The sequence below is a fragment of the Centroberyx affinis genome, unplaced genomic scaffold (assembly GCF_046629955.1).
Source record: "Centroberyx affinis isolate AG114_WGS23_722 - 3 ecotype Tasmania unplaced genomic scaffold, CSIRO-AGI_Caff_v1 ptg005017l_1, whole genome shotgun sequence".
Lineage (NCBI taxonomy): Eukaryota > Metazoa > Chordata > Actinopteri > Beryciformes > Berycidae > Centroberyx > Centroberyx affinis.
This window is the reverse complement of record NW_027282471.1, coordinates 1-14523: the sequence shown is the minus strand read 5'-3', so window position 1 is coordinate 14523 and position 14523 is coordinate 1. Positions and strand designations below refer to the sequence as shown.

At 42.4% G+C, this 14523-nt stretch overlaps 1 protein-coding gene across 1 annotated transcript in view; it reads right to left on the bottom strand.

Moving 5' to 3' along the window:
• LOC139666439 (RNA-binding motif, single-stranded-interacting protein 3-like) overlaps nt 1-13276 on the bottom strand; it is a gene marked incomplete at its 5' end in the record, with an annotated part of 40395 nt that extends 27119 nt beyond the window's left edge. The window contains 2 exons of the mRNA XM_071545650.1: nt 12021-12100; nt 13113-13276. Of these exons, the coding sequence (XP_071401751.1) occupies nt 12021-12100; nt 13113-13276 (244 nt within the window). The remainder of the gene's footprint in view (nt 1-12020; nt 12101-13112) is intronic.
• Nucleotides 13277-14523: the final 1247 nt, after the last annotated feature.

The following is a 14523-nucleotide window of genomic DNA, read 5'->3' as shown; positions in this document are numbered from 1 at the left end:
CACATGATCCATGGTATGTATATATATATATATATTTATATATATACATACCATGGATCATGTGTTTTTCCTTTGAAATTCGACTCCCCAAAGAAAATTATCATCCATTCATTTTTCTCTTAATTTGCACTGTTGTATGGTCAGAGGCATTAGCTGCCACTAATGTTTACTGGAACAAGAAGCATATCAGCTAAAGCCAGCAGACTAATCGCACCTTTGATATGAATTAATTGAAGTCAAACAACCATTAGTTGTTGGTGAAATCTGTTGAACAAGAACAAATGAGTTAAGCGTGTGTGTGTGTATGTGTGTGTGTGTGTGCACGCACGTGCATAGTGTAGGTGGGGGGAGGATAGAGCCAATATGACTGAATGTCTTCCAGGAAAAGCCTTTATTAAATCATCTAGGCAGTGATTTTTTTCTTTTTTTAATGATCGGATGCTGGGAATTGCAATGATCCTCACTTACTCACCTTTAGAGTATGTGTCATTCCTGGCTATTGCAAAAAATTATCCTTACAAGCCAGAATTTGAATGGGTTACAAATGGTGAAGGAATGGCAACTGATTATTAATTAATCTGTAGTGGCTAAAAAGTTGAAGGGATACACTGCAAAAATCATCCATCTTAACAAGTCATTTAGTGTAGTCGGAGTCTTAAAATGTTATTTTCATTAGGAAAAATTAATTTGTTTCCAAAGCAGTTTCCTGAATCAAAACTTGCCTGTATCCAAAATCACAGACTCCACAGATACTTTTAAGCGCAATTCCAGGAAAACTTTCCACAGATGCTCTCAAAAACAAACAGGTTGCAGTTATGTCACCATCATACAGCACAAAAAGTACCATAATGCATCTTTCAGTTGTGACTAAAAAAACAGAACACCAAGCCGAAAGATTTAAGCTGTGTGATGATAAGACCTTCAGTCAAAACCCAAACTGAAACTTTTTCACAGTCTCTGATCTGATCCTCCGTGGGTACAACCAATGGAGACACAAGATCCAGCGGGGAATTCTACATTCTAAATCTGTTTGATTCTGTTGACAACCAGACAGAGAGTTTTTCAAAGGGAGCCAGTCAAATTTCCACAATGCTGACAGTTATAATAACACAATGCTTCATTAGTTTACTATTCTGCTCACGATAAATCTCACTAGACTTGAACACTCAACATTTGGTCAACATTCAACTTTAACTTTACTTGTAACGGACAGACCCGTTTAAAGGCCCATCGCTTTGTGTTGACCCCCCAAAAACACACCTTCTAAGCAATGACACAATCTCAGTGTGACAGGTTCAATATTAGGATCTAAGAAACCCGAGGGAGTAAATGAGAGGGTGCACTCGTTTATGGGCTCCCGGTCAGTCAATGACGTATGACGTAGTTTGCACTCAGTATAAAAGGGGCCCTCCCGTCCCGTCGGCAGGAGCCCAACCTGCCCGCTGTGAATCAACGGCGACAAACAGACGCATCAATCAAAATAATAGCCCACATGGCAGAAGACAAACAACCTGACGGGTAAATCAAACATTCACAGCCCACGTCGGCTACTTTTTATCTCTTGAATTGATATAGATACAATAAGTTTTCTAAGCCAACATAAATTGTAGACTTAAGCCTAAACTATATTGGGTTGTTGACAAGGCTTAGACTTTAGCTTGCTGTGATTACTTGATTGCTCCCTGAACTGGTATAAATGATTGGGAACATTTTAATTTATCATAGAATTCCATATTACCAGTCTGTCCTTTTAAAATACCATGATGGAAGGCAATTGATGGTAATGTTGGACTTGCCACCTGATTAGTCTTCAAGAGGAATGCTGCAGAGGTTCAGTTATTATTACTTTTATAAAGGTTTTTGTTGCTTCATATGAAAACTGCACTTGACCACATCACTAACACACTGCAACATGAGTGTGCCTCTTGCACAGGCTTTTGCTGAGAATTTCATTACAGGGAGTGTCTTATAATAACGTAAAAGCAGGGACGGAATCTCAAGCACAAACATTGACTAGCCACGGAAGGTGAAAGAATGAGGCAAATAAATAGAAAGGGCGCAAGCTGCCAAAAAGCCATCCAATAGATAACTAGTCCATTAGGGAGACAGACACACAGAGGAGAGGATGTGTGTGAGAGAGAGCACCAGATAGAAATAGCATTGTAGTAGTATGAAGGAGTAAGAGAAACACATCTTCCTAAATTCAAAACAATAGAGGTGTTGCAGTAGCATTCTAGAACCCCCTGGCTGCCATGTTGGCAAACCAAAACATAATTCTATGTCTATCTCATAAGTCTGCCTGGTCTGACTGGTCTGGAGAGGAAAAACAGTGGAAGAACTCATTTTATAGACTTCCAATAATTGTTGCACATCAAGGAGAAAAAAAATTGAAAAAAAAAAAAGATTCAGAAAAGAGAGGACAACTACACTAATTACACAGATGTCAGGACAGATAGTAATCAGTACAGGTCTGCTCAGATCATTTAATACCTGGTGAGTCATTTTAACCAAGTATAGCTTTCTAAATATAAGAGAGAGTTAACAAGAAATCTTACTCAACTTCAGAGAAAGAAATGTCTCAATAATTCCTAGTACAGTATACACAACACCAGAGTCTGCTGTCACATGTCACTTGAACACAATTTGGCAATGGCAGCAAGACGGATAGATAAGCAAGGAATGAGGAAGATAACTGGAACACAATCTGTACCAGCAGCAGCAATAGTAGAACTTAAGGAAAAATTCTATAAAATCATACTTTGACTTCTACACGATAACATTTAAAATTAACATTTCTCATACATTGACTCATTACAAAAATCCCCCTCATTTACAATTTCAATTTATTTATTTATATTAAATCTAGCGTTCACACTCAAAATCAAAGTAACCCGACCAAATCGAAAAGAACAATCTGATTGGTGTGTGTGTGGGCGATGCACTTTTGAACCCAGTTCAAGATCACTGAGCAGAGCAACACTGGGCAGTGGGCAGCCAGCAGCAGCAGGTGTGTGATCATTAACTGATTGCATGGATGCAAAAAGGCTGAAGACAACAACGTTACAACAGCCGTCACAGTGACTATGACTTTTACTCTACTGTTGGTACATTTGAAAGTTGATACTGTAAGACTTCTACTCAGGTGATATTTGAGATGACCACTGAACAAGGCACCAGTCTAAGTGAGGTGGTTCTTTGTCAAAGTATGTCTACTTTAATTTAAGTACACATTTTGAATACTTTGCCCACCCCTGACCAGCAGATGGTATTTCCATAGTACTTCCAAGTACTTAGTGATTTTGTTGCATTTACCAATAAAGTGGATTAGAGCTAAGTTGGCTAGCTAACACTGGCGTCACTCTAACATTAGCATTGCAGCTAGGCTAGCTTCACGCTCACTTTGACAACTAATGTTAGCTTGGTTGCGTTGCCACCTTATCATACCTGTTGGGGTGGGGGGGGTGGGGGGGGTGGGGGGGCATGCTTCCCTGGGAGGAGATTTCTCAGTTCTGGAGATACTTGAGAGAAAGAGTTAGGCAAATCTCAAGTTCATTCCCAATGAACTCTGCTCTGACAAGTGGGCATGCCCCTCCCTTTAGCTTCCAATGTGCATAATGTGAGCATGTATAACGGTGCTGTGAGCCAGTCAAAGTACAATACTGATTGCAAATAAAATATACCCAGATTTTGATATTGAGGGCAGTTAATCAGTGCAAACCACCAACAACAGCAACATTTAAAAGTAGCCTTTCAAGGCCTTTTTAGCCTATTAAAGTGCAACATCTCTGTCTCTCTCTCTCTCTCTCTCTCTCTCTAAGATGGATGACCAGTATGTTTATGAATTGTGTAGGCTGTATATTATGAATGTAACAAATTATATCTGCTCAAATATTAGCATTATCATTAAAACCACTGAGACAGGAACATTGTCATTTCCATGATTAGTTAAGCATCGTTTGGTTGTTCAATATGAATAATCTTAATTACTGGAATCATTATGATCATTAATCAAACTGCATCAATGACAGATTGTTCAGAATATAAGAAGCAATAATGTTGCAAACTGCACATTTTTTGCAATAGTCCTAAATAGTATGTTACACTAAACATAATATTTTTTTTTACAGAAAACAAGTGGTATATTAAAAACAAAATGGACTAAAATGGCCACATTTAGAATAAATGTTGATTATATTGTTATTAATAGAGGCATAGAAAATGTTAATGGCCAACATATATTTACTAATTCCATTACGCTTTCACTGCTTTAGGCTACAGGTTACGCATAACTGCAGGAATAAAGGTGTGTTTTGAAGAAATGCGCAAAGACACTATAACAGTAGTGTGCAAATAAATGTATTCAAATAAAATGTTTCAGTTGTTCATTTGTGTAAAGTGGATAGGAAGATGAGAGGAGTTCAGAAGTGGACTGCAGGTGAGAGGGCAGTCAAGCAGGGCTTTGGCTCATCTGCCTCTGTCTGGCAGGTCTGTTAGAGTGGCGTCTCTGCTGCTGCAGCCATGTTGCCAGCAGATTTCTTGTACAGATTTCTGGAACTCTGAGGTCCTGTAGGTTTGACCACTTAGACGGATGAAAGTGTTTTTTCCAGGGTCAGACCGGACAGATCCTTGGTGTCCTTAACAGTTTCAACCACAAGGCTTGGTTGAGCTTTGACCTCAACCTGCATGGCTGGAGCCTGGGACTCCTGAAGCAGGTTGGTTGATCCTTCCTTGAGCAGGTGAATCAGGGTGTATTCAGCAAGAGAGACGGGGAGAACCTCCTCTGAGGTGGAGTTATTGTCACCTCCAGCAGAGAGGACAGTGACTTCTGTTCCCTCACAACATTCAGGTTGATGCAGGACGGGGACAGAGCTTTCAGCAGTCTCAGTCTGTGCACAAGAGTCAACCGTTTCCCTCTTGATAAAAGGACATTGCTCATCCTCCTTCTCCAAGTCCTGGAGGAACAGCATCAGTTTAGAATCAGCTTTGATGATTGGCTCCCATTCATCAAGATGATCTTGAGTAGGGGCATGGTGTGCAACGCAGGCAGCCATAAATGTAGAACTCACTGTTGTGGAAGCATAGATGCACGTTGCACATTGCTTAACATCACGTATTCCTCCAGGCAACACAAAACACCCTGCAGCACACTTTGCAATTCGCTTTGTATTCATTCTCTCTCACAATGACAAGCCACAGCTATTCAGCTTCCCATTCACAGCGATATTAATATAATCTGTTGCGTTTCACAGGAGAAGAAGAGGAAGAGGCCATTTTTAATGCTCAGTTTGACTCCCGCTGCTCCCCTGCTCACAACTCTGTAACGCCAAAGTCCCACTGGAGACGATGAATTGGGCATATCGACTAGCGGTAGCAAGTTAATCAACCAAATATTTTGATATTAAAAGAGTTTAGATAGCTGTGTAAACTTTTAATATCCAGACATGGAGTTGGAGAAATAAGAGTCAATCAATCCAAATCGACTGAGGGAAAACTATTGCTAATGATTGAGTTCACTGGTAAATCCGTCTTAATAGCCCACCAGGGGCACCGACAATATCTGCCTCCTTCCTCCAGGCAGCATGGCTCCTATCAGTATCCTAATAGGCAGGGAGAGAGGGCTCACGCAATTCAGGAAATCCTGACACTGCTATAATCAATTTGTCCTCAAAAGACATGCTTGGACGGCTAACGTTACTTTCCGGTAATGAGAAAGTTGGTGAAAGCCGGTAGAGCCATTGCGCAATAAATGTCATCTTCTTCGGCCAAATGGATTTGTTCTCGCATGGTGAACACGGCGTGCATTTGCATAAAGTAAGCTGAACTCAACTTTTGTCGCACCCCGCGTCGGGTGGGTGCTCAGTTCCCACCACAAGCTATCCCAGCATGCACTGCACGTGCTTCTCATAGAGAACGAATGCACTGTAACATAGCAACACCAAAGACTAGCCAAAGACTAGATGGTTAATGATGTCGGGGAATGTAACACATGGATAGGGCCTATATGTAGTCATTTTGAAAACAACATATTGTAGGAGGAAAAAAAGTCTGCCACACTTCCAGCAAAATATGCATTAAAGGACATTAACATTGAAAAAAATGCATATTGTATGTCCTGAATCTGTTTATTCTGTTATTTGTTCTTTTTGCTTAGCAATAAGTAATTTTGTATTTCATGCCTATAAAGAACATTTGAATTGAAAAATTGATATGGAGACAGAGAGAAAAAAGGGAAAGAAAGGCAACCACCCACGCATCAGGTTATTGTGTGTGTGTGTGTGTGTGTGTGCATGTGCATTTCCCAGTAGTTACTAAACAGTCTTTGCTGAGAGCTGGGAGGTTGGCGAGGACAAATCATCAAACAACAGACAAAACACTTTGCTGCACAAAAACTACATGTGGGTTTGTTCAGAAACTGCGGATTGCTCACAAGTTGGACCAGACCTCAGCCAGAGTTTTTCATTAACCAAGGCTTTCACTAGCCCATTTAACAGTTTCATTTTTTATTTTCAAAATATGAATGTCAGTGCTGGATCATTGCCTTGTGAATAGTTTGAATAGTGAATAGGTCCACTCCAGTTTTTATTTATTCTTCTTTGTTTGGACAAAAAAAAATGACACTGACACTGACATCCTGTCGCCATGGAGACGGGACAAACGGGACAGGAAGGACGTGACGGCAGCAGGCGATGTAAACAAAACGTTAGAGAGAGAGAGAGACTGTACTATACAATGCCATAAGTGAGAGAGAGAAAGATCTACAAAGTTACACAGAGACAGACAGAGCTGCTTCATTGGTTTCAAATGGATTTCTTTCTCTGGTGTTTTGTGTTTAACTTACAGGATCTCTATACAGGCAGCGGGGCGGCTGGTTTGTACAGCGGTGCCCGGGGCACATACTGTTACTACTGATTATAGCCATGGGATGTAGCAAACCACTGCAGGGCAACAGAGAAACTGTTAAATCTCCAACAGAGCAAGATATCCCTCTCTGCTCTGGGGCGAGAGAGAAATAGGAATATCAAAGATTATATAAATACATCAAAGATTATATAAACGTCACTCCTCAAATGGAAAAAAATGTGAAATTCCTCAATTAAAATGAGATTCAATCCAGTAGTTGGCAACATGGGAAATCATTAGATAGAAAAAAACGCAGGAGCCAATCCGCAAATGTGAAGAAATGTGGAATCCCTCACTTGGGCTAAATGGGCCGCATCCCTTTTCTGCTTGAGACATTCAGCATCAAAGAGTTCAAAGCCCTGTGACAGAGCCCTGTGTTTATTTATATAGCTATTACCATTACCATTTTTATAAAATGTTGGGGCTTTTTTTCGTATTTAACTAGGCTTACTGTAATAAAATGTTACAAAATGTACCATCGAATGAAACAAAACCGAGGATGAGGATGAGAATGAGGACGCTTGGGAAGAGATATAACTGACAAAAGTGAAATGGTCTCCCTCCTGTCTCCCACTTCACTGGCTGTTCCGGCTAAAGTAAGAGCTGACGAAGTGGGAGCTGGCGATGACAACCACTGACCAAATCATCCACCAAAAACTTTTCATTATAAATGGATTTTTTGATGGGTTTTTTTGTTTAAATGGTGGCAGCCCCCCCCATCGTTTTTCCCTCAGAGAGCAGCCACAGTTGAACGCTAACTGTCTGGCCACACTAAACTTGTGATCGGAGAAGAGTGGGCTGAGCAACCCGGCAGCCATTTTTCTTCTTCACGGGTAAGTAAGGATGATTTTTTTTTTTGTGAGGTGTCTCTGGCTGGGTGATAGGGAGTGCATGTTTAATGATTGCTATTGTAAAGCTGAAACAACACAGATAGAAATTGGCTGTGAGACGAGCGGGAACAAAATCTACTGACCCTATGCTGTGTTTATTTCTCTGAGAATTAAAGTATCAACATGATCAAGAGTTAGAATGTTTTAACGTTTTTTTCAGTGACAGTATCAATGGGATTTGGTTTGTACTTAGAAACCATCAAATTTTAACACCCAATTCTATCCTTGTATTGGATAAGTGCCCCCAAATAACATATAAGCTGACACAAACATAGACATTGCAGTATTGCAATGTCTATGTTTGTGTCAGATAGAGGGAGAGAGAGGGAGAAAGATCAGAGAGAGTGGAAGAAAAAGGGGGATAGAGAGAGGAAGAGGAGGGGAGTGACAAATGTGTGAGGGAGAAATGCCAGGGGGAGGCAAGTGGAGACAGAGAAAGGGGGGGATGAGATGCGGGACAGAGAGAGAGAGGGAAAGAGACAAAGGAATACGAATGGGGGGATGCAAAGGGTGAGAATGAGGAAGAGAGAGAGGAAAAACACGAAGAAAGGGCTAATTTCTTTCTTTCTTTTCCATCTCTTCTTTGATGATAACTGATCAGGTCTACATTGGTGTTTATCAAGTTTGGTTGTGTTGGCACGCATCAAACGCATATAAAAACAGGCTGAATGCAGTTATGGTTAAGTCATTCATCAATAAAAAAGTTAGAACGTATTGGTATTACTGGGCTTATTATAACCAAATCTCAAATGAGTATGAATCAACAAGATCTCTTGAGAAACTCTGAACCTTTAGTGAAGGGTCGAGTGTGTGTGTCTGTGTGTGTGTGTGTGTGTGTGTGTGTGTGTGTGTGTTGGCAGTTCGGGGAATAACCCAGAATGAATTCAACTTTGCAAGTTATTTATTATTGTTCCGGGGATTTATTGTTATTTGTAAAGAAAAAAGAAAAGATAAGACAAAGGAAATAGGAAGAATTCAAGCAAAAATCACCCCCCCCCCCCAAGAACAGAATTTGCATGTGTTATTCCTGTAATCCTGCGTGGCTTTTGGCTCTCTTGTCTCTCAGTTTCGGAAAGACTCGCTCATGTTCATAATAACAACAACAAAAAGGCCCGACGGTTCCGCAATCGCAGAAATAACGTGAATTCTGTTTTCACCCAATAGATGGCAGGGAAACAGAGAGGAGAGAGCCCGGTGATATCTTCCATGTGGATCTGTGTCCCCCTTCCTGGCCCGAGAAATCAAAATAAATGTGGGTGAAATCAGTTCAGGTCGGTCGATCTTTGGATAAATCTTTTTTTTAAGTCCGCGTTCATTTGTTTTCAATCTGCGAGCGCCGATTGGTCGAACGTGTCATCAAGAAGGAGATCGCGGTTGGACTGAATCTGTAAAAACCCAGTAAAACCCTATGCTATTTAACTCTATGTCCCATCTAGATCCTCTATCTCTATGACTGGAAACTGCAGGGTGGACCAGGATCGATGGGCGTCCCGTTAACGAGGGCTGATGGACGCTCTGGTCATGTGATCGATGCAGGCATAAATCTAGCGGCCAGAGGGTGAAATATGACTGTGGCCTGTCTATACATCAGCATGGAGGGACAGATCATGGCATTAATCAGAGGAACACACACACACTCACACACACACATACCTGCACAGCGGCATTAACGCTCAACATTAACCCTCGATAGCAGCGATTTTCTTTTAAGACAAAAAAAATAATACAACTCTGAAAATAGAAATAGACACAAAAAAAAAACACAAAGGCCTGTCATGATGTTGTTGCAACAGACTGGGAAATGCCACAGGCTTGACAGTCAGTGGCACAGAAAAGCCAGTGACATAAATCAACAGAACCTGACTTCAGAGACACGCATTTTCTCTCTGCGTATTAGGCCAGTAAACAGTGTGTGTGTGTGTGTGTGTGTGTTAGATGGATCAGTACACAGAGGGTCTAGCCTGCTAGATTCTCTCTCCCACCAATTTCACTGGTTCATGGGCTCAGAGCAATTTGACAGGTCAGCCTATGATACATAAATACACACACACACACACACACACACACACACACACACACACGCACACACACACAATGGAGAGCTGGACAGCCTTGGCAGAGATAGGCAATGCCTCTTTTCAGGCTTTCATAATAGCCCAAACAGTGGTTAGAGAAAGTGTGTGTGTGGGTGTGTGTGTGTGTGTGTGTGTGTGCAAGAGAGTGAAATTAATGAGGTATCCATCAGTCCACTGTTACTGGCAGCCTCAGAATGCCTCCCATCCAGTCGCAGTGAGTGTTTGGAAACTGTTGTATAATTGAAAGATATGTGTTGGAATTTTCTCAAAATATAATAATGAATTGTAGCAACAATCTTTGGCGCTTCATTCTCTTGCCCAGTCAGCTACTAGCTAATCATCATATTTCACCATTTCCCCTCATAACTTCATACAAGAACCTGCATATCAGTAAAGTTTTCTTCAATTTCGATTTTGAACTTTTTTAAAATTCTTTATAGTCACACTTTTTGCCCGTATGAGGACTTCTGGGCCTGGCAAGTAAGAGTTATAAGTGTCACACGCACACACACACACACACACACACACAGGCATACAGATAGATGCAGAGGTGGATAGAATGATCCATCATTGACTTGTCTGCCTGTCTGCCACAAAACTACACAACTGCACCTCACAGTTTATATGTACACAGCTATGTGTGTGTGTGTCTGTGTGTGTGTGAGAAACCGAGCAGCGCACCATACCTCACAAATCATACCGCCACGGCACGGGGAACAGCTCTCTCTCTCTCTCTTTCTGTCTGTCTTTTGATTTCCATTTTCTTCAACGCACCACTCCTCCTCTCTCTCTGTCTCTCTATCTGATCCCTCTGTATCTCCGTCTCTGCTCTCTCGTTCTTTGTCGCTTTCAATTTGGCTCTCCCTCCACCTCGGCTTTCTCTCTCTCTCTTCCAGCCCGTCCTCTTAGAGGCTCTTTCATCTCACTCATATTTAGTCACTCGCTTGGCCCTCTCCCTCTCTCTCTCTCTCTCTTTCTGTCTCTCTCACACCCACACACCCTTCATCGCTTCTTCAAACCTCCTGGCATCCTCGATCTCATCCTCGACGCACCTCCTTCTCCTATCTCTTCCCTCCCCTCCCTTCCTCTCGCTCACCTCCTTCCTCTCTCTCTCTCTCTCTCCATCTCTCTCTCTCAAGATCCCAGCCTTCCCCTTCTCTCTCCCCCTCTGTGTTAAGAGGGAACGAGTCTTTGCTCTTTATATGGGGGGGCAAACCGGGACAGATTGTTTCCTTTAGGGGACGTCTGTCTGTGTGTGTGTGTGTGTGTGTGTGTGTGTGTGTGTGTGTGTGTGTGTGCTTCAATCCGTGTCATGTACAGTCAAGGAATTAGTCACTCAGATCTTCCTACTAAATCAACACAGTGAGCTTCTTCGGAGTGAGAGACAGAGAGAGAGAGAGAGTTGTTTTTTGTTTTTTTGCAAACTGACATTTTGTAAACTGCTTTAGCGATATTGTTCCTGATGAACAGTCATGCCAATACAGTTATTGAAAGTGAGAGAGAGAGAGAGAGAGAGAGAGAGAGAGATGATGCTGATAACTGTCACACCAACACAAACAACAGATACCTACTGGTTTGTGTACAGACAGATGGTGTAACTGTAAAGTTGTCAGATAAAACATTTTATCTGACAGGTTTCCAGTTGTCAAATAAAATAAACATGGGAAAATATAGTGAAATATGGAGATAATTTAACAGTTTACTTGTTGAATGACAGTGACTCTGATACCAAATGTGACAGTAAGAGAAGGAATGAGTAAAAAAAAAAAAAAAAAAATCTCCAGAAAATGACCTGCTAACCAGTTGTATTGGATCTCACACAGTGCACATTTGTCTACCGCTGTGAAACCAAGGCTGCCTCCTCTGCAGCCTCCATTAAAAGCCTATGAAACAATGATGATGTTAGTACTCAGATAGGCGGGAGATAACCCACTTTCCTGCAGCCTGGGAAGAAAGTGCGCAGCGTTCATGCAAGCTGTCCACTATCATGATGTCAGAGTGATACATGACAAGCATTCCGCAATGTGGCGATGAGTCTCTCCTCCATCTTTGCGGAGAGAAAACGCAGAGAGAGGCTGAGTAAATGATGTCGAGAGGAGAGGAGGAGGAGAGGAGAGGAGAGGAGAGGAGGGGGAGAGGAGAGGAGAGGTCCTACCTGCCATGCCTGGGGGGGTTTTCAAAAATTTCCCGTTGAAATTTTGGATCACCACGTCACACTTCTCCGTTGACTCCATCCTGACAGAGAGATAAAGGAGAGAGAGAGAGATATATTATTAAAAAGACTGTGGATGTTAATGCATGCATATGTGTGCTAAATGCCTACCTGCAGTATGCATCTGTTCTTGTGCGTTTGTGTGTGTAAACGTGAGTAAAATGCCTTTAAGTATACATGAATGTGTGTTTGTGTGTGTGTGTGCGCCTGTGTGTGTGTGTGTGTGTGTGTTGTAAGGGGTTTCCTCTCCCTTTGTCCCAGCTAAAAAGCTCCATTCAGTCTGATCTGTTGTGTGTCATGTCCTCTTTGTCTGCCCCTATTCAGCTCTACTCACCCAATCACAGCTCAATGACTAATTGTCTGCTTGGCAAGCAGAGCCGGTGTGTGTGTGTGTGTGTGTATGTGTGTGGGAGAGAGAGAGAGAGAGAGTAACAGAGAAGAGAGAGACACCGTGTGTGTGTGTGTGTGGTAAGTATGTGTGTGCACGCATGTCTCCATGTGTGTCTAGGGTTTTCTTCACATAGCCAGTGACCCTGAATGGAGCCTTGACTAGCACTCTAATCACTGGCACACTCCACGGTGTAACTGAGAAGACCACACACACACACACACACACACACACACACACACACACACACACACACACACAGACAGGAGGAGAGGCAAGGGGCCAAGGGTACTGGAGTGTGGAGATGTATCATTACTGCTAGATGTCCTCTGGTTGTAAATGGTAGGGAGTCAGCTTAGGGTAATGTTGCCTCTTGCAATTATCTAAAACACGAGTCTGTGTGATAGTGTGATAATTATAAATCAGTATTATTTGGCTTGATTATTAAATGGCATCCATGGCACAACATCGGTGCATATACTGTATATGTGATATCAGCCAGTTTGTCCTGCAAAAACCTTTAATGCCAATTTTTTTTTCCATTTTTCTGTTTTTGTCTGTTACAAGCCTTAGCTGTGAGTCTGTGTGCATGCGTGTGTGTGTGTGTGTGTGTGTGTGTGTGTGTGTGTGTGTGTGTGGGCGCGTACCGGGCGAAGCCGACCCCTCTGCTCAGGCCGTTGGCGTCCCTCAGTATCCGCGTGGAGATGACGTGACCAAAGGGCTTCAGCATGTTCTCCAGCTCCTGCTCGTCCATGGACACCGGCAGGTTGGAGATGTACAGGTTGGTGGGGTCCTGCTCCTGTTGCTGTAGCGAGGGAGAGAGGGAGAGAGAGGGAGGGAGAGAGAGAGAGAGAGAGAGATCGTTACTGCAGTTTATCTTGCATTAAGCATACCATTCAAAGGAAAATGAAAAAAGAAAATGAGTGACATGATTTTTTTAAGAATTCAACTTTCCGACGCAAATATTTACTGAGAGATCATACGGAGATAATAAGCATAACGAAAATGGATTCTGTTTTGCGGTGTCGGATTTTCAACCCGATCGTTCTCCTGAGCGAGGATGAATCCAGATGACATCAGATTGTCCTCGCGCTCAGCAGGACTACTTTCTTCCCTCGGAGCGTCTCGTAAGACGCTCTAAATGAGGAGAGGAGAGAGAGGCTGGGGCTGAAAGCTGTTTTTCGCAGCAGTGAATGCATTACAGGGGCGAGGCGGTGTCATTCAGGTTGTTTATTTTCATATTACGATTGAATATCCCACAGCAAAACATTTGTGATTTTCTGCCACTCGAGTTAAGTGGCAGACTCGCCTCAATAGAGGAATAAATATTTCATTGAAAACACAGTGCAGCGGCTTTCTGCTCAGAACCCCTAAAGCGACAAGAAAACCCCCTCAGGATTCATAGACGCTAACAGAGTTGCATTAAATTCTTCCACGGGAATGAGGGAACCTCGTTTTCATGTGCCTCTCAGTTAGCAAGACTGGTTTACTTCAATTATTTTTGTTCTGTTTGGCAGCGCTCCATTGAAATGATCCTCCACGGGAGACCATCGCTTGTGTGTGTGTGTGTGTGTGTGCGTGTGTAAAACTACAGTGTTTGCAAATGAAAAAGGATGCAGGAGAGGCTTTGATGGAGGATGCTGCATTGCTCACTTTTTTTTTTCTTTTTTTTTTTAAATTTGCCAGCGAGAGAGAGAGAGAGAGAGAGAGAGAGGAGAGAGAGAATGTTGGTGTTCATCATGTGCTGTGCGTCTCGGGAACTGTTATGAACACTGCTTGTATCCACACGGCGGGCAGAAAGCAGCACACCGGATGTTGATTAACCGGTACAACATAGCAATGGCAGCGACCTTGTGCAGAGCATGATTTTAGTAACAAGCTACCTAGTGCATAAAATGCTCTAATAGCGACTATACTGAGTGACGGTTTGCTGTTCATACAACATGATCTCCTTAATCAAATCCGCTATCGGCGGACTGAGCGGCATCTGTAGGACCAACGGCCAGCTACCAGGTATCGTTAGCCAACATCAATGTATTTAAGTTTAAGTTAGATAAG